The sequence below is a fragment of the Carassius auratus genome, chromosome 7, assembly GCF_003368295.1.
Source record: "Carassius auratus strain Wakin chromosome 7, ASM336829v1, whole genome shotgun sequence".
Classification (NCBI taxonomy): Eukaryota; Metazoa; Chordata; class Actinopteri; order Cypriniformes; family Cyprinidae; genus Carassius; species Carassius auratus.
Window position 1 is genome coordinate 32,128,307 of NC_039249.1, and position 27,267 is coordinate 32,155,573.

Below are 27,267 nucleotides of genomic sequence, written 5' to 3' on the forward strand. Positions count from 1 at the left end.
TTTATTAAGATTCATAAATTGTTACACTAAAAAAATATTAACACATGAGATGACGGAAATCATTGTGGTGTGTCACGAAGATGTGAAAAAATAGGCATAAATCTTGCTTACAAATTATTCAGGCTAATTGTAGTAATTAAGGATCAGACCTGTTTGCCCAATAGTGGCAATACATATATGTATATAAGGACATCTGACAAATTGGTTTGTCCGTCAAGAACCAGGAAAAAAAATCGATGAAACAGTTGTGGCTATTTCCTCCCACGCCTGTTTAACCGACGCTATTTTGGGTGGGTTTCTTCCATCCCCATACAACACAACTTCTCTGTCTTTCACTGCTCTTACAAGAACATCAGTCTCCTCGGCTGTGAACCGCTCCTGGCGTGCGCCTGGTAAATACGCCATAATAATAGCAATCCATAATGGAACTTGCGCACCTGCTTTTAAAGGGAATGTTGGATGACGCTCTGATTGGTTTATTTCACGTTACGCCCAAACCACACCTATGAATAATGAAGCTACTTCAGACCCACCCATTTTAGATTTGCGCCGGGCGCAAGAGCCATTTATCCCGCCGGAAAAATAGCAACAGCGCCGAGACCCGCCCACAAACTTACTTGCGCTTCGCGCTTTGACACTTGCGTTTCAGATCGTTTAAATAGGGCCCTTTATGTTTTCTGCAACAGTATGTTAACATATGCAACCGTTACATTATCTAATTAAATATGCACTCATTTGCATAGATTTCCAGAATAATAAACTGAACATTGCATAAAGCCTGGTCTAATATTTTCTTTCTCTCTTTTAATCGCACTGTAAATCACAAAATACAGCCAGAGAAAAACAAACACCATATTTAGAGGTTACGCGAATGTTGTATGTGCAAACCCTTCTGTAAAAATTTTCAGAATATAGACAGGAACAAAACTGCTAACTTTTGTATATGTAAGTGCTTCTGAAGTAGATTTTTGGCTCACTGCATGAGAAAAAAAAACTCATTTTGAGAAAATAGCCTGAAAATACGTATTATAATTAAGATCTACAGACAAAAATAGATTAAGTATTAATATTTTTATATATAACACTTAACTGAACATATCACCACTGTCCACGTCTTCTTTCATATTTCTCATAGCACAGCATTATGGAATTAATACCATTTTCACCAACAAAAATGTAACTGACACCATCTTGCAGGAACTAAGAAAAATGGCCTATGAAGACTAATTTTACAGAGAGCATAAAACTTTTAACAGGTGGCTAGAAGCTCACGAGTCCCCAGTCGAAGTATACAGTAATAACTACAAAATAAAGTTTCATGGATGGTAACAAATCTTTAAGCACAGTAATTTATTTATTTTTTTCAATTCTTTCACCACTGACAGGTGTGGAATAAAGTTAATTTTGGGTCCTGGTGATATTGCTCTGTTGATGTAACTACAACAGGGATATAGATTATAGCTGGTTTATTGCTGGCTTTGTTTATTGCCTAGTAGAGTTCTTGTATGAGACCTAACCCTTACTACAATTATTTTGAGGAGCAAAAAACTGCAGGGTTTTGGGGCAGAATGGACGGAACCGAGTAGTAAGACAAAGCAAAGAATTAAGATTTATTGTCAGTACCATCAGAGTATGTGCGCACAGATATGTCCTCAGTGGACACTCCAGGTCCATGTTTGTTATAGGCCACCACTCTGAAACTGTACTCTGTGAACTTCTTCAGTCCAGTCATGCTGTAGGACAGTGTGTTCACCTCCAGATCCTGACAGAGAAGAGAGATTAGAGAAACAGGCTCAATTATGACATCAGTAACAACATTACAGACTAAGGGCCCTATTATACACACGGTGAAATGCGACCCAAGTCGCAGCACAAGTGTTTGCTAGTTTCAGTCTGGCACTGTTAGCATTTTCCCATCCAGCGCTAGCGCTCACCTCTAAAACAGAGGTGAGTTCAAGCGCAATGCTATTTTAAGGAGCTGAAAATAGACCGCGCTATAGACCAACTCAAACCTGGTCTAAAGTCTAGCGCAATGATTTTTCTTCATTATTTAAAGAGCGTATACGCTGCTTATTAAACACAGGGACGCACAGCAGCACACAAACATGCCAAATATAAAAAATTAAAGGATTGCAATGCATACGATTTTTTTGTAGGCTAATTAAATATATATATATGGAAGATGAGACTCTGATTGGTTTATTGCACGTTACGCCCAAAAAACATCCATTATTCATTAAGAGAATAAAGACAACCCGTTTAGACCATGCGCCCAGGCGTGCCAACCGTTTTTCGTCATTAAAATAGCAAAATTAGCAAAAGTTACACTTTGCGTTTAGTTAGTTAAAATAGGGCCCTAAGAATTCACAGAAATATAAATGTAAATATTTAAATGATAAAATATTTGATACTGATATATTACATATATTTCTTAAATATTTACATGCGTGTGAATTTATATATACATATTAGTAAATAATTAAACATGCTATTTTTAATCATTAATAACTAACATTTATTTATTTATCTTTGATCCATTTATGTATTATTTGTATTAGTTTGTTTTTGCAAATAATTATACACACTCCACTAAGAAGCTGAAGATAAAAAAATGCACTAATTGAAAACATGAAAATGTCACTAATGTCAATATTATACAAAAATTCTTAAACAACTTATACATGAGTGTTTATATTTGCAATTTGGGCTAAACATTTTAATTAGTATGAAAACATACAAAATGACATCTACCATGTTCAAATTTGTTAGCAATAATAAAACGGCTCCTCAGCTTGTGTTCAGGACAGACCACAGAGCTCCATCTGTTCTCCACCATGAACATTTCACATGCTTTATCGAATATCATAATGCCTTTATGCGTGATATTACAGAGGCTGGATGAAGATGGTTTTACCTGCTCACTGTCCATGCCCTTCTCCATGTAGTAAATTTTGTAGTTCTGGATCTCGCCATTGCCTATGAGGGGCACGTCCCATCTGAGACTCACTGTGGTGGGGGATGTGACCACTGCCTGTAGGTTTGGAGCAGGACCAGGTACCTGGACTATTACGTAGAAAGGAGAAAAATGTAAAATTTAAATTAAATTAAATTTGAATATGTTTTGTTTTATTACTGTCACCTTTTGTCTGTCACTGTTTTTCTTTGATAATTCCATTGATGCTTTGGCAATCTTGTTTGTAAAACAGTCACGCCAATAAAGCACTCTGAAATCGACTCGAATAGAGAGAGTGATATCTCTTCTCAGCTGAGCATATGACAGTGGCATGTGTCGAGACACCTCTGGCAGAAAACAGACTAACACACGCCAGCTCAAACCGCAGGACTGACGTGATTTAATTTGCTTAGCAGAGCGGAGAGAATGGAAATGAGAATCTATGTTGCTTAACTTTTGTTTACTTGCTAGGGTCATGAATCATTACATTCAATTATAGGCTCCGATGAGTGTCCCTTAAATCAGTTGTTTCTCCAACACGCTCGCAACTGACATGCCTTCAGGGAGTCATCGTGTAGAGCCAATCTAAACCGAGCTCTACATTAAATGAAATGTGATAGAATTTAAGCATGAACATAAAAAACAATGGGCCAATTTTTAAGTAAGTGGCCAAGCAGTCATTTGGCAGACAAAAACTGTAAAATGTTTTCAGACTCTTCACTGCATGGAATTGAACTACTGGTTTCGTCTGGTCAGAGGAGAACTGGGCCCCCAACTGAGCCTGGTTTCTCCCAAGGTTTTTTCTCCATTCTGTCACTGATGGAGTTTCGGTTCCTTGTCGCTGTCGCCTCTGGCTTGCTTAGTTGGGGTCACTTCATCTACAGCGATATCGTTGATTTGATTGCAAATAAATGCACAGACACTATTTAAACTGAACAGAGATGACATCACTGAATTCAATGATGAACTGCCTTTAACTATCATTTTGCATTATTGAGACACTGTTTTCCAAATGAATGTTGTTCAGTGCTTTGACGCAATGTATTTTGTTTAAAGCACTATATAAATAAAGGTGATTGATTGATTGTTAATTGGAAATGCATTAAAATGTATCATAGTTTATATTTATATTAAATTTATTTAGCTGAAATTTTGAGAGCTTTTTCATCTGCTTAAGTAGGACTTAAGTACATCTTCACTTGTAATTTTATAATCACTTTTACTGTCTTTGAAATATGGACAGCAACGTTTACTGCCAAGATTACAGGCAAGCAATCATGGTAAACTAAAATGTACTTTAACGTAATTTCAAGTGAAACTTGTATTTCATGCTATTTAAATCAGTTGTAATTATTTTTATTCATTTGTAATTTGCTGCAATTAAATACATTAAAAAACATATTACCTTTAATAAGATTATATATATATACATATATATATATATATATATATATATATATATATATATATATATAAAACACCATATTGATATTGGATAACACTACAGTTCAAATATCAAATATTTGTTATATATTATAGTGCTTTCATATGTTAGTACTTCTTTAAAACCACACAAAAAATATTAAAAGATAATGGATTAAATGGCTTTTTTTTAAAGTGTACTTAAGTGTGTTTTGAAATATGTCATGAAAGTGTGCTCTCTTTAAGTACATTTAAGGGGACTTTTATTTTATTTATATTATATTAGCAATATATTTTCAAAATTTGAAGTACACCACAAGTGCACTTTTAATATAATTAAGCACACTTATTTTTTCACAAAGGCATTCATAAAATAGTGTCATAGCATCATAAACTTGCTTCATATGTTTCACTGACTGTATTCCCAGTCCTCTGAAGTCATACAATTTCAGGAACAGACTCAAATATATTCATTATTCGCTGAAAACCACCACAAAGTGACCATATAGCTTCAGTAGACTTAAAATATAGTATGGACTGCCTTTATGGTGCTTTCATGTCCTTTCTAGAACATGACAGTGTCTGCTCACTATATGCCTACATTCATCACATGGGGAAGAGCAGCATGAACACTCCTCAAAACATCTCCTTTTGTGTTCCACAGGGATAGCATCCATTAAGTTCTAGCCGCTTCACCACATGGATGCAATGACTGTTTGATTACATTCATCCAGTTATGGTTACCCTACACCATCTTTCATTCCCGAGCTCTAATATAAACTGCATGACATGAATCACTTTTCAAACTTTGATCAGGCGTTTCTGGCATCTCAAACCACAGAGAGAAATCACTTTATCTCAGTGCCACAGACATCCAATTCTTGCTTTTGATACTGATGTCTTACAAGATGGGATGGGGCGCCTACACTGGATTAAGTGCGCTCTACGAGTGTGTATGTGTGCCTAGATGACTTGCGCTCAGATTCATTCATAATGTTCACAGCAAAATGTGTGTCAGCCTCAGAGGCTGATCTCCACGCAGCAGGATTCCCGGGAGTGCCAGAATCCCGCTAACACACATTATAAAGTGCTCATAGCAGTCAGAGCCAAGGACGCACAGAGGAGCGAGTCTGACCCAGAAACAGCTTCTCCTGTGCTCTGTTTGGGCTGATAATGTTTCACATCGATGGAGTCATGCCATACACCTTCAGTGATGTTCAAGAGATCTCTTTGCTTAAAAGCCAGCAGGTGTTTACTTGTGCTTACTATATAATGAGATTTTAAACTGACATTGAAGCATTGAGAAAATGTTCTGCATAATCTCGGAGGCCCAGAACATATTCTAGACAAGCATGTGAGCAACTACGCAAACTTTACTTCATGCATTATAGCCTTCTGAAAAGTGTCAGAGTGTAATTTGTAATGCAACTGTTTTAATCAGTCCGTAAATCTCATTTGAACACATTTGAACTGGTATGGTATGATCAAGTGGAGGTCTCACCTTCGGGCTGGGTGGCGACCCTCAGGGGTGCTGAGCTCTCTCCAGGGCCGTTTCTGTTGTGGGCCACCACGCGGAAGGAGTACTTGGTTTCTGGCATGAGGTTCTGAATGGTGACTTGCATTTCTCCTGGACGACTTGTGTTCACTATCCTCTCCCTGTACAGAATCAGAGAGACAAACGTGATGTGAGACTGAAACAGGAGCTGACTGCTGATTCATTGGTTCAAAGCTTCTCTTGTTCTTCTGTAGTCAATAACAGCTCATACAGAATGGCATTATAAACATTTATAAGAACAACATGTGACTTAAAATAATAGCAACAAAAACAACAAAATACAATCATCAATAGCATTCATAATTTAAGGCTTCTAGGAGGGTGAATGTCATGAAAACATGTCTGGGTCACTTATCACTACAGAGTCTAAATTAAATGTATTGCATATTTATACATACACTGCTGAATGTGTGTGTGTGTGTGTGTGTATATATATATATATATATATATATATATATATATATATATATATATATATGGCAATTTTTTGCAATTATTTATTTTGCTTCTGATATTATTTTACTCACAAGGAATCATAAAGAAATCTTATTACCATAATGCATTTGTTTTTGTAATTCTTATTAGTGATTCTCCTAAGGTTATCTTTACTGTAATGCAGCATTTTAATGCAGTAAATAAACACTAATGAATGTATCATGGGATACTCTTTACACGTTTTGTCCCCAGAAAAAAATAGTAATATTGTGATATATTGTATTATATATATATATATATATATATATATATATATATATATATATATTATATATATAAATAAATCCTGGGCTGGCAAATCAACCATTACTGCAGTTTACAGTGTCACATGATCCTTCAGAAATCATTCTAAAATGCAGATTTTTTTCCTATTATTAATATTACAAATAATTGTTCTAATTATTATATTATATTAAAATATTTTTGAAACTGTAGTATACCTTTCAGGATACTGTTGTTAATAGAAAGTGCAACAGAACAGTATTTATTTGAAACAGAAATCTTTTGCAACATTATAAATATATATTTTTATTAATTTATTGAATCATTGCTGAAAAAATCTTACTGACCCCAAACTGTGGATCTGTAGTGTATATATAAATGACACATAAATGCCCTGCCTGTTATTGCCCTCCAGGCTGTAGTAGACCGAGTAGGTGACATCATCTCCATGCGGTTCAGCAGGAAGGCGCCAGGTCAGCTTGATGAAGCGGGTGGAGACCAGGGAGGCCACAACGTCACGGGGGGCGGAAGGCGTGGGACCAGCGCCGCCTCTGGAGCCTGGTATTAGACGGTCAGTAGTGGCACGGGTCAGTGAGGTGGGAGGGGGGGAGGGGATGGCTACATCTTTCAGTGCAGACAGTGGGGTGGCGTGAGTGAAAGCAGAAATCAAGGGTGGAGACGGATGCAAAGTGAAGTCACACACAAATTCAGGGAAGGAGGACAGAACAGAGAGAACACATAAAAAGAAAAGAAAACAAAACAAAAACATAACACAATGCCTTCCATGACAGGAAATCAACAAAACAGTGAAATAATCACAAAGAAATATGAAAAATGCAATCACAATGGAAGAATGTCGTGCATGTAGTTGGAGAAAAACGGCTGAAGTGGAAAAAATTATGGAAAGCTGAATCACAGGAGACATATTTAGGATTTTTCACTCTTAAAAGAGTAGTTCACCTCAAAATTAGACTGACGTTAACATAATTTGTGATGTTATTCACTATAAAACTATTATATAGCTATCAAATGGCATTTGCACATCAAATGAAACCAAATGCACTTGGTTTCTTAACCACATGCCAAGGCTTTATAACTATGTACTGTACATATGCACAAATGAGACTTCAGTATCAATGACATCAAAAACTTTACTTGGTGCTGCTTCTTGCATTTGTCATATGGTTTTGATGTACTGTAGGTGGGTAAATTAATAAAAGGATTTCTTTACAACTATTCTTTTAAGCATAGCTGGGGAAAATCCAAGCTGATCCAAAGAACACTGAGGCACAGAGGCCATCCTTTTGAATCACTAACATACGTCTAGAGGTCCAAGGCTTTACGATCTTCACACAGATATGCAAAATATTTCATGCTGAGGCCGCTGTGGTTAAATCTGAGGCTGTCGGACTGTTGTTTTCTACCAGCGGAGTGAAACTCAACACAAAGCAGCTCTAAAAACGTGTCACGATTATTTGCTTTTGTGGACCGCAATAAAGTTGCGCTTGTGGCAACAGCAACTCTTTGAATTAAACAAACTGTGTTTCATTTGCATCTGCCAAAAGAAGCAGATCTGAAAGGACTGAATATCAAGCAAATATAGTATGTATGATTGATGTACCGTACGATTCAAATGTGATTCGTTGACAATAACATGAGGCACCATGGTCTTTCTTTCTCTATGCCAACCAGACTGAAACACTATCTGCATGCAGCACCAGAGAAAATAACTAATTTACATAAAAATAAATTATGTCAAAAAGATTAATAAAACTTATGAGCTTCATGATTCAAATGGCAGAGAATTTCTAAAAAAGAGAAGTCTTTTTTACATTTTTGTCTTTTGTCTAAGACAAGATTGTGGACTTCCAACTGGACAGAAATGGATGGCAAGAAACCAAAGTATGGAATCAAAAATCAGAGATTTTAATATGAAAAAAGATCAGATTGTCTGAACTGTGTTTATATAGATACATCTATACACTATTGCTTTATGTCACCAATAATCTCATTTATTTCATCCCCAAGGAATTTTAGGGGAAACATAACATATGCATTTCCAGTAAGTCTCCTGAACTATGAAAGAGCAAAACTCTGAACAATACAGTTTCACTTTGCTAGTTAACTGAGGGTTTAAAAGCACCATATAATGCTGAAAAAAGAACAGCAACATGCATTATTTTCAGATGTGTTCTTCAAATTACTTTCTTATTCTGAACCGCATTCCGCTCTGAAAAGACATTGGGAGAAGAGACTGATAATGCAGACCTGTATAATATACACTAATAGCAGCACTCATTAGCTTATAGCTTCCCCTAAATGACAAGATCCATTAGACGGAGAGCAATTTAAACATTAGTTGTAGCAATTACAGTTTTCCACAAAGACGAGCCATCAATGTTCATCTGTCTAGTTGCAGGGAGAAGAAAAAATTATATCATTCAGCATTTATCTCTGGTTCAGCTTTGCGTGGTGCGTGACATTCTCTCTGTGGTTTTTCTTCTCCCTCTGGTTCAGTCAGTTCACTTGGCAGCCATTTTGCAAGTGTTTTTGAGTCTTGTATTGTCAAGTACAGTTTTTATGAACTTGATAATGGAAAGAATGCCAAAACATGCATTTAAATACATGTCAAGCCATCCATAAAATCAACTGTATCATAAAAGTAGCTCAATTCAGGCTCCAGCTTATCTGCGTTTGGACTCTAGACCAAGAAATGGCTGTTTTGAGAGTTCTTTACATGCTATCATTCAGAATTCAATACTAACGTAAGGCATATTGTGCAACATACACTGAATACTTCATTTGAAAGTTCTCACAATGTTAAGGCCTCTTTACACCAACAAGAATGTTCGATCCAATTTTTGTGAATCGATGCATGAAAAAATGACAGATAAGATGAATGAAGTGAAAGCACTGTGCAATTTTCATTTCTGACATCCACTTGCCATAGAGAAGAAAGTCAAACAATATTTACATTTCAAAGTGTTCGTTTTTTGTTTTCTATGGTTTTTATCAAACGACACCAAATACAAAAAGACAAGAGAGATATCTTGATAAAACCATAGCTCCTCTGGGCAAGTGAAGAAACCAATCCTATTGGTCGGACAGTTTTGTTCACAATGCAAAAGAGATTAGAACATCTCTCCATAAAAAAAATATGCAATGATAGCATGTGAATGTTTGTGTCAGTTTCAACAGGCACATTAACAACCAACCATTCATTTAAATGACAATGTTTATCGTGCCAAATGTTTCTGCACTGAATATTCATCTTGGTGTGAACAGAAGGATGTTTTTCAGTTGTTTCTGGATTCTTCCTCTTCTTTTCACTGTATTTTAGTAAAACAGTCTGTTCATGAGCACCACAAAGTCATAGTTTCATGTAACAGCAGCGACTCTGGGTATATGACCGAATCTTATTGGTGTTATTCACAGTGCACTTGAACAGAAATGAGAACTCTAATTACAATATTTATCAGCAAATTTACACACTGGATATATTTATCTCGATATGAACAGGCCTTAAAGAGTACACTATTTTAGGGGCTGTTTACTCACAACTCATTCAAAACCAGCACAAGATGTTGAAATAACAGGGATATTTGGTGCATAGGTTTAAGAAAATCCATCTAGTCTACATTGAACAACTATTAAAAACACACCAAGCTGAAGTTTTAATGACTTAAATGTACGGGTGTAACAGTACACGTATTCATACTGAAAATGTTCAGTCTATGTGAATTGTTTTAACCACTGCACGAGTGGAATTTCATTGTATTGTAGCTTTCGACAAGAAACAAAGTTTTATCGTTCAAATTACGTCAATTTGTTACAGGAAATTCAAAAAACAGCACAAAGCACGAGATAGCGTGATCATCGTTTACTCTTTACTATTAGTTATAGCATGAATAAACATCTCATGGCCCAGGAAATTGATAAATCAGTTTCCCAATCATGGAAAAACGTCAATAAAACAGCTTCTAAACAAAATGTTGTAGTATTTAATTTACCTCAGGCAGGTCATCAGTGTCCATGCTCACTAATTCGCTAGAGAAATTAAGTCTAGAGAAGAGCATTCACCTCAAATATTAGACTATATACTCATTATATTTTACTTTACCTGTTAGTGATGTCTTAATTATCTAATGTATGTTTTAATAAATCCGTTATGAATCAAGTTACGACAGCCACTGTGTAAATGAATGCATTTTAACAATATACAGTATTGTTCAAAATAATAGCAGTACAATGTGACTAACCAGAATAATCAAGGTTTTTAGTATATTTTTTATTGCTACGTGGCAAACAAGTTACCAGTAGGTTCAGTAGATTCTCAGAAAACAAATGAGACCCAGCATTCATGATATGCACGCTCTTAAGGCTGTGCAATTGGGCAATTAGTTGAAAGGGGTGTGTTCAAAAAAATAGCAGTGTCTACCTTTGACTGTACAAACTCAAAACTATTTTGTACAAACATTTTTTTTTTCTGGGATTTAGCAATCCTGTGAATCACTAAACTAATATTTAGTTGTATGACCACAGTTTTTTAAAACTGCTTGACATCTGGGTGGCATGGAGTCAACCAACTTGTGGCACCTCTCAGCTGTTATTCCACTCCATGATTCTTTAACAACATTCCACAATTCATTCACATTTCTTGGTTTTGCTTCAGAAACAGCATTTTTGATATCACCCCACAAGTTCTCAATTGGATTAAGGTCTGGAGATTGGGCTGGCCACTCCATAACATTAATTTTGTTGGTTTGGAACCAAGACTTTGCCCGTTTACTAGTGTGTTTTGGGTCATTGTCTTGTTGAAACAACCATTTCAAGGGCATGTCCTCTTCAGCATAGGGCAACATGACCTCTTCAAGTATTTTAACATATGCAAACTGATCCATGATCCCTGGTATGCGATAAATAGGCCCAACACCATAGTAGGAGAAACATGCCCATATCATGATGCTTGCACCTCCATGCTTCACTGTCTTCACTGTGTACTGTGGCTTGAATTCAGAGTTTGGGGGTCGTCTCACAAACTGCCTGTGGCCCTTGGACCCAAAAAGAACAATTTTACTCTCATCAGTCCACAAAATGTTCCTCCATTTCTCTTTAGGCCAGTTGATGTGTTCTTTGGCAAATTGTAACCTCTTCTGCACATGCCTTTTTTTTAACAGAGGGACTTTGCGGGGGATTCTTGAAAATAGATTAGCTTCACACAGACGTCTTCTAACTGTCACAGTACTTACAGGTAACTCCAGACTGTCTTTGATCATCCTGGAGGTGATCATTGGCTGAGCCTTTGCCATTCTGGTTATTCTTCTATCCATTTTGATGGTTGTCTTCCGTTTTCTTCCACGTCTCTCTGGTTTTGCTCTCCATTTTAAGGCATTGGAGATCATTTTAGCTGAACAGCCTATCATTTTTTGCACCTCTTTATAGGTTTTCCCCTCTCTAATCAACTTTTTAATCAAAGTACGCTGTTCTTCTGAACAATGTCTTGAACGACCCATTTTCCTCAGCTTTCAAATGCATGTTCAACAAGTGTTGGCTTCATCCTTAAATAGGGGCCACCTGATTCACACCTGTTTCTTCACAAAATTGATGACCTCAGTGATTGAATGCCACACTGCTATTTTTTTGAACACACCCCTTTCAACTAATTCAACTAATTGCCCAATTGCACAGCCTTAAGAGCGTGCATATCATGAATGCTGGGTCTCATTTGTTTTCTGAGAATCTACTGAACCTACTGGTAACTTGTTTGCCACGTAGCAATAAAAAAATATACGAAAAACCTTGATTACTCTGGTTAGTCACATTGTATTGCTATTATTTTGAACAATACTGTATAGTAATTTTATAATTTAGAAGTTAAAACCTGCACTATGTGCAATTTACACATTTGCATACAATTAACAATTAAGTACATACTATTAAGCTGAGTGTTGATTATAATATTTTTAAATAAATAGTAAACAAGTTTGGGCTCTGTTGTTAATTGTAACCTTATAGTAGGCAAATGTAAAAGGGCTTCCTATAGTTTAGAGCATAAGCTAAGGTAAACCACTGTTTAACAATAATAATAGTAAAAGCAATTTTATGTTTTGTTTTTTATCCTGCTGTACCAAACCATACTGAAGCGTGACGTCAAAACCAAGGTACGAACTGAACCGTCATGTTTGTGTACCGTTACACCCCTACTAAAATGGAGTGCTTGGAAAACGTTTTCCAAACATACATGTATTCAACTAGGACGTTATCAGGATCATCTCAAACATCAGCTTCAACAGTCTCCTAAGTGTCTGTCTGATGGTGAACGCAGTCATGTGATGTACGGTGGAGAGCAACAGAAGATTAATACCCTTTCTATTCATAGCAGAGAGCAATGGCTGCTGCCATTGGAACAGATGGTGACATCGCCTTATTAATGATACATACTGAAGCTAAGCAAAAAGGTCACAAGGCCTTTAGTGCAAAATGTAAATGTAAAAGAATTATTATTAACTCCATGTTTGCTGTAAATCGATTTGTAATTATGATTTTGATATTAAGCAAATGGTATTTCGGGAATTGCAAATAAAAACATATTGCTTAGAGCAATAATGGTAATGTATTATGTATCTAGGTCATCAAGAATCTGAAATAGGTAATTGTGCAAGAGGATATGGGGGAAAAATATAAATGTTGGAACGATCACCTCATTCACCTCCACGTGCTTATGATGTGACTGACTGAGAGAGCGAGCGGAGTGCACTACTAATGACCACTTAAAAGCTCCTGCCTTCATCTTACAGAGATGGGTATGGACTGAAATGGCCACTGTACAAGAGATGCGACATAGTTCCTGCTGCACATAAAGACTTCATCCACTGGCATTACATCTCATACCCTCTCTACTATTGATCTGAGGGAACATGCTATTATCGTGAAGGGTCTGGAAGGGGTTGAAGACTTCCTTATATTGTGCGGAGGCATAAAAACCAGATTATTTCATCCATTCTCAGGAAGGTTCATGTTCTTCACCTGTACTCATGTAATAACATGACAGGACTGACTGCTGCTGAAATGTGTAGCAGCTCTTGATCTGTAGACACTGACGAAAAGCCTCATATGTGACCCTGGACCACAAAACCAGTTTTAAGTTGCAGGGGTAATTTTTTAGCAATAGCCAAAAAAACATTGTATGGGTCAAAATTATCAAAAAAAATGTTATGCCAAAAATCAATAGGATATTAAGTAAAGATCATGTTCCATGAAGATATTTTGTAAATTTCCTACTGTAAATATATCAAGACTTCATTTTTGATTCGTAATATACATTGCTAAGAACTTCATTTGGTCAACTTTGAATGCAATTTTCTCAGTATTAAATTTTTTAACAACTATAAATAATAAAATGCTACAAAAAACAAAATCACAACAAAATTACTCATAGTTCAACTTAGTTTAGAGTGGAAAAAAATCTAATTAACAACAAACTATTATAGAACCCAAATATTTTTGTGCAACACAATGACAAGCAATCATATATTTAATACTTAAAAATATGGGTGCTTACAAGGTTCTTCACAGCTATGCCATAGAAGAACCATTTTTGGTTCTACAAATAACAATTCAGTCAAAGGTTCTTTAAAGAACCATCTCTTATTTGCCTTTTTTAATCTGAAGAACCTTCTTTTGAAACATAAATGTTCTTCAGATGTTAAAGGTTCTTTATGGAACCATTTAGACAACACATTGACGTTGACAGTGGGTGAGGAGATTCTGTGTAATAAAAATGTATAAAAAATCCTGTTTTCGATTGTATGTCAACTTTAAAGCACACAGTGTCTTTGAAAATCATCTTTTTCCAAGGGAATTAGTCATAAGATCATGTCTTATCTGAGCCCGAGTTGAAAATAATTTGATTGGTTGAGATGGAATATAACTTAAAAAAATTAAATAAAATGACATAAGTGACATTCTATACTCCAAATATGTTCCTCGGACTCATACAGCACAGACTGTTTGTGGTATGTGAACACAGGGGACATTGGAGAAAATGAATCATAATACAGGTACGTTGTTAACTTCAGTCACATAATGGAGAGAACATTCTGAATAGAAAAAAGGTGAAAATAAAAAAAGAAGGGTATTTGCATAATTCTGCACTACAATGTGACAGGATTACAAAACAATTTCCACTGTAATTTGCTGCAGAAACTATTTGGGTCACACTGAAATGATCAGAGATGGGTTATGCATAACCGTTCTGTGTTAATGTGTTTGTAGTTTCGACATCAAAACAGAAGTGATTTCTGTAGCTTTATACTGAGTGGGCAGAAGTTTTTGTGTTAAAGCTACAGTACGTACGTTTTCACTGTGCAGAAAATTCTAAAAGTAAAACTATTTTACATTTTTAAGATTGATTCGACGTTTCATGAAATCTTCAGTCTTTTCTTGAAAATATAATCTATTTTTTTTTGTTATAGTAGCAAATACAGACAAAGCAAGTGAAGCACAAAGAAGCAATTTTTTTAATAAGCGGAGTTACTATGATATTCCAGAAACCAAGTACACGCTAGTCTTTGTCATTTATTTTATTGGAGATATGGCTAGCCTGCAGCGATTTTGCCTTGGATCCGAAGCGGGCACCACTGCAGCAGTCTATGTCTTCAAAGTAAACATCATGAATACGAGAGGATGATGGATTAAAGGCCATCAACACCCCTGTTGAGATTAAACAGGTCTCCCACGTGATGGAGAGCAGCGCACCATAGTCTGAGAGATGAAAGCCAGAGCAGCAGGGCAGATCTAGGGGGAGGCATGGGCACCTCGGCGGGACGTACCGCCCAGCACGAAAGCACAGGATTATGGGTCGCAGCGTGACGCTGGCAGGGGACTTCCTCTGTGTTTGCTGGGGAGGCATACGCCCATCTGGCATGTCATTACTGTATGTCTACACCCAGCTACAGCGGCCCTCCGGGTCAGCAAGCAGAGCCCCCGTTCCCTCCTGCACCTGCTGAACCATCGCATGCTTCATCAAAGAGCTCCGGTCCTTGAGCTCAAGTCCCTCAGCTAAATCATTTATTTTCTGACATGCACTTCAGTCCCATTTGTCATGCTCAGTCCCAATAGCAGAAATATCACTGCGCTCCTTTGAGAAGCTTTGGCTCGGGGCATTTGTACACAAAGGTACCCGCAACAGCACTTGGTTTCAATAGCAAGCTAACATCTAACATTAGATTATTATATCACACCAAATCACAGTGGAGTTCAAGATGAGAATTCACCGTATACAAGCTTCAGCAAACCGATTAATGTATGAGGGAATATATAAATAAAATAAATATGTGTAGAAATCAAATTTGTACTGTGAAAAAAAAGATATAAATATTTTACTATTAATAATATATCATTGTGTTACACATACACTACTGTTCAAAAGTTTGAGACCAATGTTTTTGTGTTTTTTAAGAAATCTTTCAAGCTCACAGGGCTGGTTTTATTTAATCCAAAATACAGTAAAAACTGTAATATTGTGAAACATTACTACAATAAAAAACTGTTTTCTATATCAATATATTTTAAAACTTTCAGCAGCCAGTGTCACATTATTGTTCTTATATTTGGTGCTCAAGAATTGTATATATATATATATATATATATATATATATATATATATATATATATATATATATACATTGTTGAACTAAATTAAAAAATATATATATATATAAGATATATATATATATATATATATATATATATATATATATATATATATATATATATACATCTTAAATGATGCCATAAAAATATTTATAATTATTGAAATAGTTTAAGTCAATCTTTATTAAGATGATCATAGTTTTAAATTATGTAATAATGTTTCACACATTTATTTTTTATTTTATTTTTTATTTATAATTCAAAGTCTATGTCGAGACAAGTGTAAAATTATAAAATCTACAATTAAAAGGCCATTCAAAACTAGCAAAAATGAATGAACAAATCTAAACCAGTTTATAATCTATAGATTAAAGATCTACAGTCTATAATCTATAACACAGTATTATGTCTAAAGCTGAAGAAACTTACACTTTGTAAAAAGCCTGAAGCAGTAATCTAGTATTGCATTCTGAAAATGTTTTTTGGTACATCATAAAACTAGTTTACTTTTGTATTTTGGTGAAATAAAATGTCTTGATTCTCCAACGGAATAATTCCTTTGAATTTAGTTACAGCTCCAGACTGTATAACTTCAACTAAATCACATCAATATACCAAGCAGTGAGTGATGAATCTTGTAAACAAAGCAGAGATGTTGGAAAGCAGCTAGAGGGCTCTTTCTGTGGCCATAAATAAGTGAAGCATATTTGCTCTGCTGTTAGCCGAGTCTGGCACACAGGCCTAGTTAAAGTGTCATATGAACACAGTGAGAGGCCTCAGCGGAGACATACTATTTATGTTTTATGGCTCCACCGGCTCTGCAGCTGAGATATAAACACAAATATAGCCCAAATCAGCATTGTATGCTTTCAGATCAATCACCCTGTCTGCCATTGTGCTCAGACACACATCCAAGTTCATCTATCATTTTCCTACAAACATACCTGGGACTGAAGCCCAAGGCAACAACTGTAGCCAGTGGTGGACAGTAACAAAGCATTTTTTACTCAGTTACAGTACTTTATCGGGGTATTTTTGTTTTGAGAAACTTTTACTTCGCTGCATTGCAAAGCATAATATCATACTACATTTCTTAAAAACAGGTCATGCTTTGTTATTCTAAACTGAATTTCTGATTTATTTTCCAACGTGTTTGCACACATGAAGTAGTATCAGTAACCTAAACTGATATTCATATTTATGTTTTGATAGTTTAAGACAAGCCCCCTTCCCTAGGTATTTTTAACAGTGGGATTATATAAAATATATAATATAAAAATGATTAAATATAAAAGTATATACAAGTTCAAAATGACCAAACAAACATTGATCAATCTGTACATTTAGTTTTTAATGCAATACTTTTGTACTTTTACTCAAAGTGGAAAATGGGTACTTAATACTTTAACTGGAGTAGTTTTACTAAAGTATTAGTTTTGTGCTCTTTGTCCATCACTGATTATAGTGAAGCAGAGTGGCTCCTACACACACACACACACACACACACACAATTTACAGATTAACCTGAAGAAAAATGCAACTCTGTATAGAAACAGATGCTAGGAAATGGGTTTTATGGGGTTTTTGTGCTGTACAAAAAAAAAAAAAAAAAGAGCCTAGGATTGAAAAATTGAGGCAAAAAAGAGAAATGTTTTTTTTCCAGTTGCCATGAATCCTTAATAATAATAAGTCACTGCCAGGAAAACAAGCATTCAAATGCAAATATGGCATTAAAATTAATCTGGGGAAAATAAACAAGCTCAAGGAGTGAGACAGCATCAAACTGTCAGGTCACGTCCTGATCTCACACCAGCTATATGACTAAAACTTTTTTTTAATGCTTGTGGTGACCCAGATTTTTCATAGTGCAGCTCTGCTTCTCCACAAAATCTCTAGAAAAATTCAAAACAATAAGTTTGTCAATTACAATGTAGTTTCTGTGGTTAAAAGTTCTTTGTTTTGATCACATGCATTTTTTTTTAAACGTAAGATCTAAGAAAATCTCTGCAATTACATTGTGCTTATGTTAATCACAGCACGTCAAATCTAAAGCACTGTGACTATGGGGAAAACACAATGCTGCATTACACTAATGAGTATGGGATCATATATTCCCTTACAGAGAAAAAAATATAATGAGCAAGTTTCACAGACTGCGCAACAAACTCCCAGACTGTAACTAAATAAACTCAGCAATCAGCTCTAACACAAGTGAAGATAGGCAACCGTGTTTCTCCATTCACCATGTGCTTGTCCAGATGGCAGCGAGAACCGAGGTTTCAACAAGCCTCCAATCAGACCTGTCTAGTGCCTTTAACTAGAACAAGCTGAGAAGCCTGCCAAAGTAAAGTGTTTATAGGCTATTTCATACGAGAGGAGCAAAGAGTACAGCAAAGCCCCAAAGAGATTTCAAAGAGACGCTGGCTTCATCTCAGAAAGTATCACAGGAACATAGTGACAACCTGACAACTAATTTGTTCATTCAAGACCACTCGTATACGGCGGATTTAAATTTGAGAGTTGCTTGCCAAGGCAATCTTCACCCAGCCCTAGAGTGTTAGCTTTAGTACGATTGCCCCTCATTCGTACAGTGGGGAAAATATTTATTTGATCCCCTGCTAATGTGGTAAGTTGGTCCACTTACAAAGAAATTAAGGGTCTGTAATTTTTATGGTAGGTTTATTATAACATAAAGAGATAGAATAACAACCCAAAGAATCCAGAAAAAACACATTACGTAAAGGCTAGAAACTGATTAGCATTTCAATCATGTGAAGGTATGTTTGGGAAATGCACCTCTGATCAGTAAGTAATATCCCAGGCAGCGACCATCCAGAACTCCATCTCAAGCACACATTTAACATTAAACTCTAGTCCAGGCGCACATATGCCCGTGAGCGCACACACATACACTGAACAGGTGGCACCGCCAGAGAGGAAGCTGCGGCAGATGGCATCATCCACCTGACTTACACCAAAACTACTATACCTTCAATGAGATTTCTATTAAAAAAGATCAGCGACGTGGATAAATCCTCCAGTATCTCTGAGATGTTTACGACTGCTTAATGAAATACTAAAATAGCTGTGATATAGTTGTAAAACTAAATGGGCTGATATTACAGGACTGTAATAAGATGTTATGAACACTTTTATAATTGGATTTAAACGATATTTAAGAGTGTAATCAAACTACCGTATTTTACGTACTACAAGACACACTTTTTTTCATAGTTTGGCTGGTCCTGCGACTTATAGTCAGGTGCGACTTATTTATCAAAATTTATTTGACATGAACCAAGAGAAATGAACCAGGAGAAAACATTACCGTCTCCAGCTGTGAGAGGGCGCTCTATGCTGCTGAGTTCTCCTGTAGTCTACACTGAGCAGCACAGAGCAACCTCTTGTGGCTGGAGACGCTAATGTTTTCTCTTGGTTCTTGGTTCTAAATAAATGCGACTTATATGTCTTTTTCCTCACCATGACGTATTTTTGGACTGATGCGACTTATACTCAGGTGCGACTTATAGTCTGAAAAATACGGTAATATAAACACTCTCCTGTAGGAACCATGGGTTGGATTCACGAAACATTCTTAAGAAGAAATTGCTTCTTAACTGACGTTTTCTTCTTATTTTTTATCTTTCGAAAAAAGTTACGAATATTTTGCATTCCCAAAAATCCATCTTAAGAATATTCTTATCTTTTTTCTTAAGAATGTTCTTAAGACAAATCCTAAGAAGAATTCAAATTCTTGAAAAGAATCCTCTTAGAAATCTTGGCAAATAATTTCTTAAATTTAGGACAGCCCCAAACTTGTTTTAAATCCCAATCAGTAAGAATTTTTCAATTAATTTATTGGGGTATTTCATCAAAACAACAGCTGCATATAATACATTGTAGAACTAGGGATGTGCACGAGTTTTCTGAAGGGACAGAGATGACTGTTAATGTAAACATGATCGGTCACGATTAGCCAATGTGTGATGCTACTTTTTGCTGACTTCAAAACTCAGTAGCAACTCAAATAGGAAGCTTTAATTAAACGCTTTTAATTTTAGCTTATAAATATGACAATCTTTGAAGGTATTCAGTGCATATGAATGCGCAGAACGCATTTGCTGTAGAAGCCCGGACTCACATACTGGAAGCGTTCACTCAGACAAGAGCGCAAAAACACAGCACAAAAATTTTCAAAAACACGCCGCATTAAAAACATGAAGCTGAGCGCCAGTCAAAGTCGTGACAAAAATAGTGTGCGTTCTTATTATGATTATTAGTGTAATCTGTAGGAAGTGCAAAAAGACAATAAAGCGTGAGTTTATCAGTGCGTCATGTACCACTCAGATAACGACCCTTATTGTCTTCTTAAGAAAACATTAAGATGTTCTTAAGAATATATTTGAGAACTTATTGAGAATTTTTCAAGATTTGCACTTAAGAACATTCTAACAAACTTTGTGGAATTGATCTTATTTTATATCTTAAGAAGATTTTCGTGAATCCGGCTCCTGGTCATACCGATGGTTTCTGGAACCGTAAGGTCCAGAACCAGGTCTGACAGCTCTAACCTAGAAGGTCTACCACGTCAACTTGGGCCTCAGCAGCTTTATTCCTAATGATTAACCATCTAATGTCCAGCTACTGGTCATATATTATCAGCTTGGAGCAACTGGAAAAAATTTAAACCAACTAGGGTTTCCAGCAGGGTTTAACAAAGAGAAAAATTTTCACAAAGTTTAATGCAAGCAGACATGCTGTTGAGAGTTAAGAGTAGAAAATATCCATTCCTAAACGTACCTTGATCCAATATGATGAGCTGAGCACCTGCCTGGACATTGCCAGCATCATTCTCAGCTAAACACTGATAGAAACCTTCATCTGACTTGACCAGCCCCAGCACCTGCAAGTTCTGCTCCTTCTGTAAAGAGGCACCCAAGAACATGGCTGTCATCTAGAAGAAATACTGTATTTATCTGTAGATGCACTGTAAAAGGTCAACAGCATTTCCTCACTCATGTAGACCTAGCTGGCAACTTACAATGATCTTGAAATAGTCGCTGGGAATGACGGCATCCCCGTTCTTCACCCATTTGATGGTGGGAGCGGGTGAGCCGGCGACCTCGCACTCGAAGATGATGTCTGAGGCTTCATGAGCATATATGCTAGCTGGTTTCTTCAGGAACTGTGGGGAAGCTGAGAAGAAAAGCAATAAAACAAATCACGTGAGCATGAGGAACCAAACATTTGGTTCTTCAGAGAAATAATGCTTCAACTGGCTGTATAGCTTAATGCCACTAATGATTTCGGGAAAACAATATGATTTGATTAGGGGGGAAAAAATGCTGCTTTTGACTTTTCCCAATCTCTAAAAATACCCTAAACACCAGGATGTGGCTAAAATATGTTCTTCCTAATAGCCAGAGGAAAATGCATAACCTCCAAAGGCTTCCCATTAGCAAATGAGGTTATTTGATCTTGAAGAAGATAAACAGGACATAGATCATCTCAATAACAAGGTAGTGTGCACCAGAATGATTCAGGCCTGTCTGTTGGGATGTAATTGGATTGTTGCTCTGTGCTGTGCCCGATCCTCTACCACACAACCACATCCCTCAGTCGCTGTATAATTCATACAAATTGCACATTTACAAAACATTACTATCACTTGCATACGATTAATACACTTGCCCTCATCATTGCATAAATCAGTATGCACTGATTAAAGGTTTTTAAATAAAAGTATGAAATAGATATTTGTTGCTCAGACCATATACAGTACATACATATAATTATTTTTTTAAAGAGAAATAAGCATAATTACAAATAAATTGTACAAAAAAAATAAAAAAGCCGCACAAGAAAATATTTAAAATGTAACAGCACATTGTAAAGTGATATTAACGGTTTCATAAAAACTTTATGTTCTTAAAACCAACACAAAAATGTTAAGAATAATTGAATGGAATAATTAAATGAATGATACAAATATAGATGTATATATTTATATATAACTGTATTTAAACTTAATTTTCCCTTTTCAAAAGAAAAATTTGTAGAATTACAAATAAACTGTACAGCAAAAAAAATTATAAATGCATATAATACATATATATAAATTAATATTATAAAATACATTGTTTATTACAAGATTAATTGAAAGACAAATTGGCATTATTACAAATAAACTGTGCAATAAGCAAACAAAAAGATTTAGAATGTGACATTATATAAATGATGTATCTAATTCTTAAATGTTATATTTAGGCCTGTGTCGCGATAATAAAATGACCATCTAATCGCGATTATTTGATCTAACCGCAGTTGTTTCAGACATAAAAAACAGACAATTAATCATGATAGTCTGCACAATCCCCAAAGCCCCAAAACAGACAATTAATCGCAATAACCATGACTATTTTTAGACAATTAATCAGCCCTGACAGCCCTAAATATTATAATATTTTATACGTGTCCACATATACGGTATATATAATGAATATTATATTATATTATATATACATTTCTATGTGTGGAAGTGAATAGAAAAATATAAATGTATAAATTTGAGCAAAATTAACAAAGGGTAAAAATAGCAAATAGAGAGCATAGATCGTCATTAACATAAAAATGTATTTAAACAGCCAAAAGCAGAATGGCTACATAAAGCTATGGCTAGATTTAAGATTTAAGCTGAGCTAAAAAGAACCTGATTGGATGTTTTCCATGCAATATCTGTAACTGTATATCTAACATAAGTTGCAGCATCAGGGCCAAACTGACAGAGGTAAGGTGATGAATGGCTGTTAGTATGTGCTCCTGCAGTTTGCTGAGGCCTGCACACACAACCTGCTGAAAAACACTTGTCACACACTGCTGGGTTCCAGCTCACGCCAGCTCCACGCGGGACAGATGGTTTGGGTTTCAATCTCTCGGTATATCTCACACACATATACCCAGGAGCACATACACAGGGCAGCACTCATATCGGTGGCCACCGACTGTAAAAATGTCGCATCAGCTGCAAATATACAGATAAAGGCTGTGCTGGTGTTTGATTGCACACACTTTTGCATTTTTGATACACAGTCAATCACCCTAAGCCATTTTTTCATTAAAGTCAAAATGGTACAAAATTCACAACCTAGTATTTTACTTCCATAGTCTGATAAACATCCTAGTATGAAAAATGTTACAGCAGAACATGGTTTTATGATCAGGGACTGGCTGGATTATAAAGTGTGAATGGAGAGATATAAAAAGGAATTTTGAGATATTTTTTTATTCAGTGGTGGATACAAGCTTCCATACGTTACACTTGTCTACATTCTAGCAGGAGATTATTGTGATGATAAAACATCTCAAATGACCACACACAGCTCTTATCACCGCCTCGCTTGCATTCAAGAGCATGTCTCGGGTTTCCTGCTATATTACAGACCATGTCAAAGCTCAACACACACTGTTGTTTCTATTCATCTACCTGCATTTCAGAGTAGGCTAAGAAACAGCAGCCTACAAGCTACTCCCTTATGTTTTGCGTAGCACAGAAAAGACAGTCCATCAAAGTTTAATAGGATTCTGGGTTTCTCACCTACAGTATAACAGAAACACAGAGAGTGCAGAAATTCCCAGATCAATCTGACCTGCTCACACCAGCACACATCTCTGCATGTTGACTAGTGATGTACGCAGCAGAATGTGTTCATAACTCTTCTGCGCCCGCTGGTTGACATTTAAAAACTGAGCAAACAAGACATGAAAGTCATGGTTTTATTTCATGCTTGAAACAGGGATGCATGAAAAAAAAATGAAAAAAAAATAATAACTTGCAACAGGAGTAAACAAGAGGGTCCAAAGGGTTTACATGCAGAAATATGAATCTCATATTTTGTTAAAGGATGAATTATTCAGCATGCATTATTCAGCAAAACCTATTACTGTTTGAGCTGTGAAGCATTTTTAGAAGTGTGGGACTACTGTTCTGGGCAAATTAACGTCTGCTTGTGTGTTACCAATGTAATTCCTGTGAGTGTAGTATAGTTATAAATATTACATAGGTTATTCAGCAATTCAATCACACTTTTTTCAGGCCAACATGCATTATGTTGAAGTCTTGCAGCTATTACTTTTAAAACAGTGTGTGTTTTGCTTGTATGTGCTATTGTGCGAGAGTACACTTCATCATACAAAAAATAAAAAAATAATAAATAAAAATTAAAAATAGGGAAATAATATACTTTAGAAGAAAATACTTAAGCGGAATCCTAATGTTTTTGTATGCTCTACTTCATGTTCACTGAAAAGAAATGAAAATGTTTAAGAGTTATATTTATATTAATGCAATGAGTTGGAATAAAAAGTGATTTTGACCAACTTAATTAGAACAAATGTAGATCTTTATATGTTATTTCATAATTATTTATACTGTCTTTGAAATATGACTAAAGTGCTATGTTGAATGTACTGACAAGCATTTATGGAAAACTGAAAAATACGTTCAGTGCGTGGGCGTGGTCTCATTAGAAGATAATGAATAGAGACGTGAAAAACGGACATCGCGTTGTTTTCATATGGATTATTTTATCACAGAATATTTGTTTTCGGTTTGAAAGTAGACATGTCAGGCTTTCTATAGATATCTCTCATGTCTCTTTGTTGAGTATTCACGGAGTTACAGTTCATGCGTATCCACGTTAATCGACTCCAGAGGGTATTAGGTGACCTTTTATTAGATTGGCATTATATGCAAGTACAGTTTTTTAAAATATACGTTATACTAAGTGCACATTCAGTTTTCACTGGGACCACTGAAATAATTTTCTGTGACAATCAAGATCATACCATAAAAATTTTGACAAAACTCATTTCTGATCCCAGGGCATCTCTATTCAGAACACTGACAAAACTTAGGAAGCGTTTGACACTCGCTTGGATTCTGAGAGCTGCTCGGTTTGAGTTTGGCATTGCACCTCCATTGTGAGCTGCTGGATTTACTGTACTATCACTCCAGCTTTCAACACAATACCTCTCCCACCCACAAAAGGGAAAGCAAAGGGCCTAAAAGTAGGGGCTGGGTGCCCTCCAGTATCTTTCATCTTTTCATCTCGTCACAGTGTAGGATCAATTCCCAGCAGATGGCCAGATGGCCGAAGCTCATTACACTCCACATATCTGCATGAAATCTACAGCCCAGATTCTATTCTTTTCTCTCTGATTTCACACCTGTCTTAACCATCTCGCATCCCTTTTATCATCACACAATCACATCTCACGCACTAGCCAGTCCTGCCCAAAAGCTACAGCTTGAGCAATTACAGAGAACCCAATACATGTTTCTGTATCTGAAGTGTGATCAGAGCGTGCAATTGAATTACAGAACTTAATGTCACCGAGAAAATGCAACACTTCCTCTGAACAGTACTAGAGGAAAGAGCTTTACAGTGTGACGTGACAATCACTAGTCCTTTATAAAGCAGAGAGGTTTAATCTTACCCTTCAGTGTGAGCTCAGTCTGGGCCTCAATGGATCCATTGGTGTTGTCTGCCATGCAGCTATACACACCGGCGTCTTCCTCAGTGAGATTGAAGATCCGCAGGCTGCCTCCTCCAAGCACTTCAAAGCGGCCCTTGCTGTGCGGAAAAGAGAAAAAGCACTTGTCAATAAGCTCCATGCAGAAAGTTAAATGTATACTTAGCCCGATGTTAATTCAATAAATGCAGTATAGATGGTCCTTCTTCCATGCACAAAATGGATCTATTTTGCAAAGAGTGCATTCTAGCAGAAAAGGGCAGCCTCAACATTGCGGTGCATGGTTTAGCTGTAAAGGTCAGACTTGGTAATCAGATGGTCTCTGGTTTGATCCCCACCAGGGCAAAAAATTCATGGGTCACCATTGTGCCCTTGAGGTCACCAAGGCACCTAATCCCAGGGTGCTTCAGGAGGATTGTTTAGGTAATAATTGTACTTTATGAAGCTTTGGATAAAGGGGATTCTTCCCTAAGAGGGTATTGATAGTAGGGAAATATTGTTAGTTCACATTAGGTAGTGTCAAGGTAACTATATTATTACTATTATTATTATTATTATTATTATTATTATTAATTTAAACCCTGCTACCTGTTATCTTAATACAAAAAAAAAAACTGAATAATTATTTATGCATTTACCATTTTTTCATCTTTGTTACCAAAAGTTTTAACTTTTTTTATCCGTTACCAAAATTATTCTGAGCACAAAAGACATGTTGAAATGTATTTACTATTTTTCATCACTTTTACCATAAGCTCTCATTTGTAGTAATAACTGAACTTTAAAGTAACTTTCAAGTAATTTCTGCTGACAAGGTTCAATGACTGTGCTTGATGAATGCAGACAACACCACAATTTGGTTAAAAATTGCGAAAATGAATTCTGCAGCAATTATTTTTTTTATTTTCACTCATTGATAAACTATCAACATTCGGCTTGGTTACATTTTCAACATGCAGTAGGGCACATACTGAGATGCTGGGCAAGGAATCAATGGCTTAGAACAGTGGTTTTCAAACCGGTCCTGCGAGCACCCCCAGCACTGCACATTTTCTGAGTCTAAATCATCTATCACATCTGTTTTAACTCATCAGCTCATTAGTAGAGACTGCAAGACCTACAATGGGTGTGTCAGATATACTGTAGGGAGACATACAAAATGTGAGGTGATGGGGTGCTTGCAGGACTGGTTTGAAAGAAAGAAGAGTGTGGCCACAGTATGAGATAGAGGAGCGGGATGATGGTCTTATGCACAGAGAACACAGGGATGAGGAGACTGCAGAACCTCCACTCAACCTGATATATCAGCCATCGACTGGCATCAAACACCAGGACATTAATACCAGCCTTCTCACACTGACACATTCCCTGTTTTATTTTCTGCCTGTCTCTCAGTCTCAGACATACAAGTAACCTGAACCATGTGCTGCATTCA

At 36.2% G+C, this 27,267-nt stretch overlaps 1 protein-coding gene across 11 annotated transcripts in view; it reads right to left on the minus strand.

The window, feature by feature from the left end:
- neo1a (neogenin 1a) overlaps positions 1 to 27,267 on the minus strand; it is a 145,933-nt gene that overhangs the window by 18,798 nt on the left and 99,868 nt on the right. For 9 of the 11 annotated variants that reach the window (XM_026268532.1, XM_026268534.1, XM_026268530.1 and 6 more), the window contains exons 5-11: positions 25,797 to 25,933; positions 21,343 to 21,497; positions 21,102 to 21,222; positions 7,046 to 7,271; positions 5,877 to 6,031; positions 2,915 to 3,063; positions 1,624 to 1,762 (exon numbers count right to left, since the gene is read on the minus strand). In XM_026268532.1, the coding sequence (XP_026124317.1) occupies positions 1,624 to 1,762; positions 2,915 to 3,063; positions 5,877 to 6,031; positions 7,046 to 7,271; positions 21,102 to 21,222; positions 21,343 to 21,497; positions 25,797 to 25,933 (1,082 nt within the window). The remainder of the gene's footprint in view (positions 1 to 1,623; positions 1,763 to 2,914; positions 3,064 to 5,876; positions 6,032 to 7,045; positions 7,272 to 21,101; positions 21,223 to 21,342; positions 21,498 to 25,796; positions 25,934 to 27,267) is intronic. The other 2 variants (XM_026268527.1, XM_026268531.1) reach the window with 1 other exon arrangement.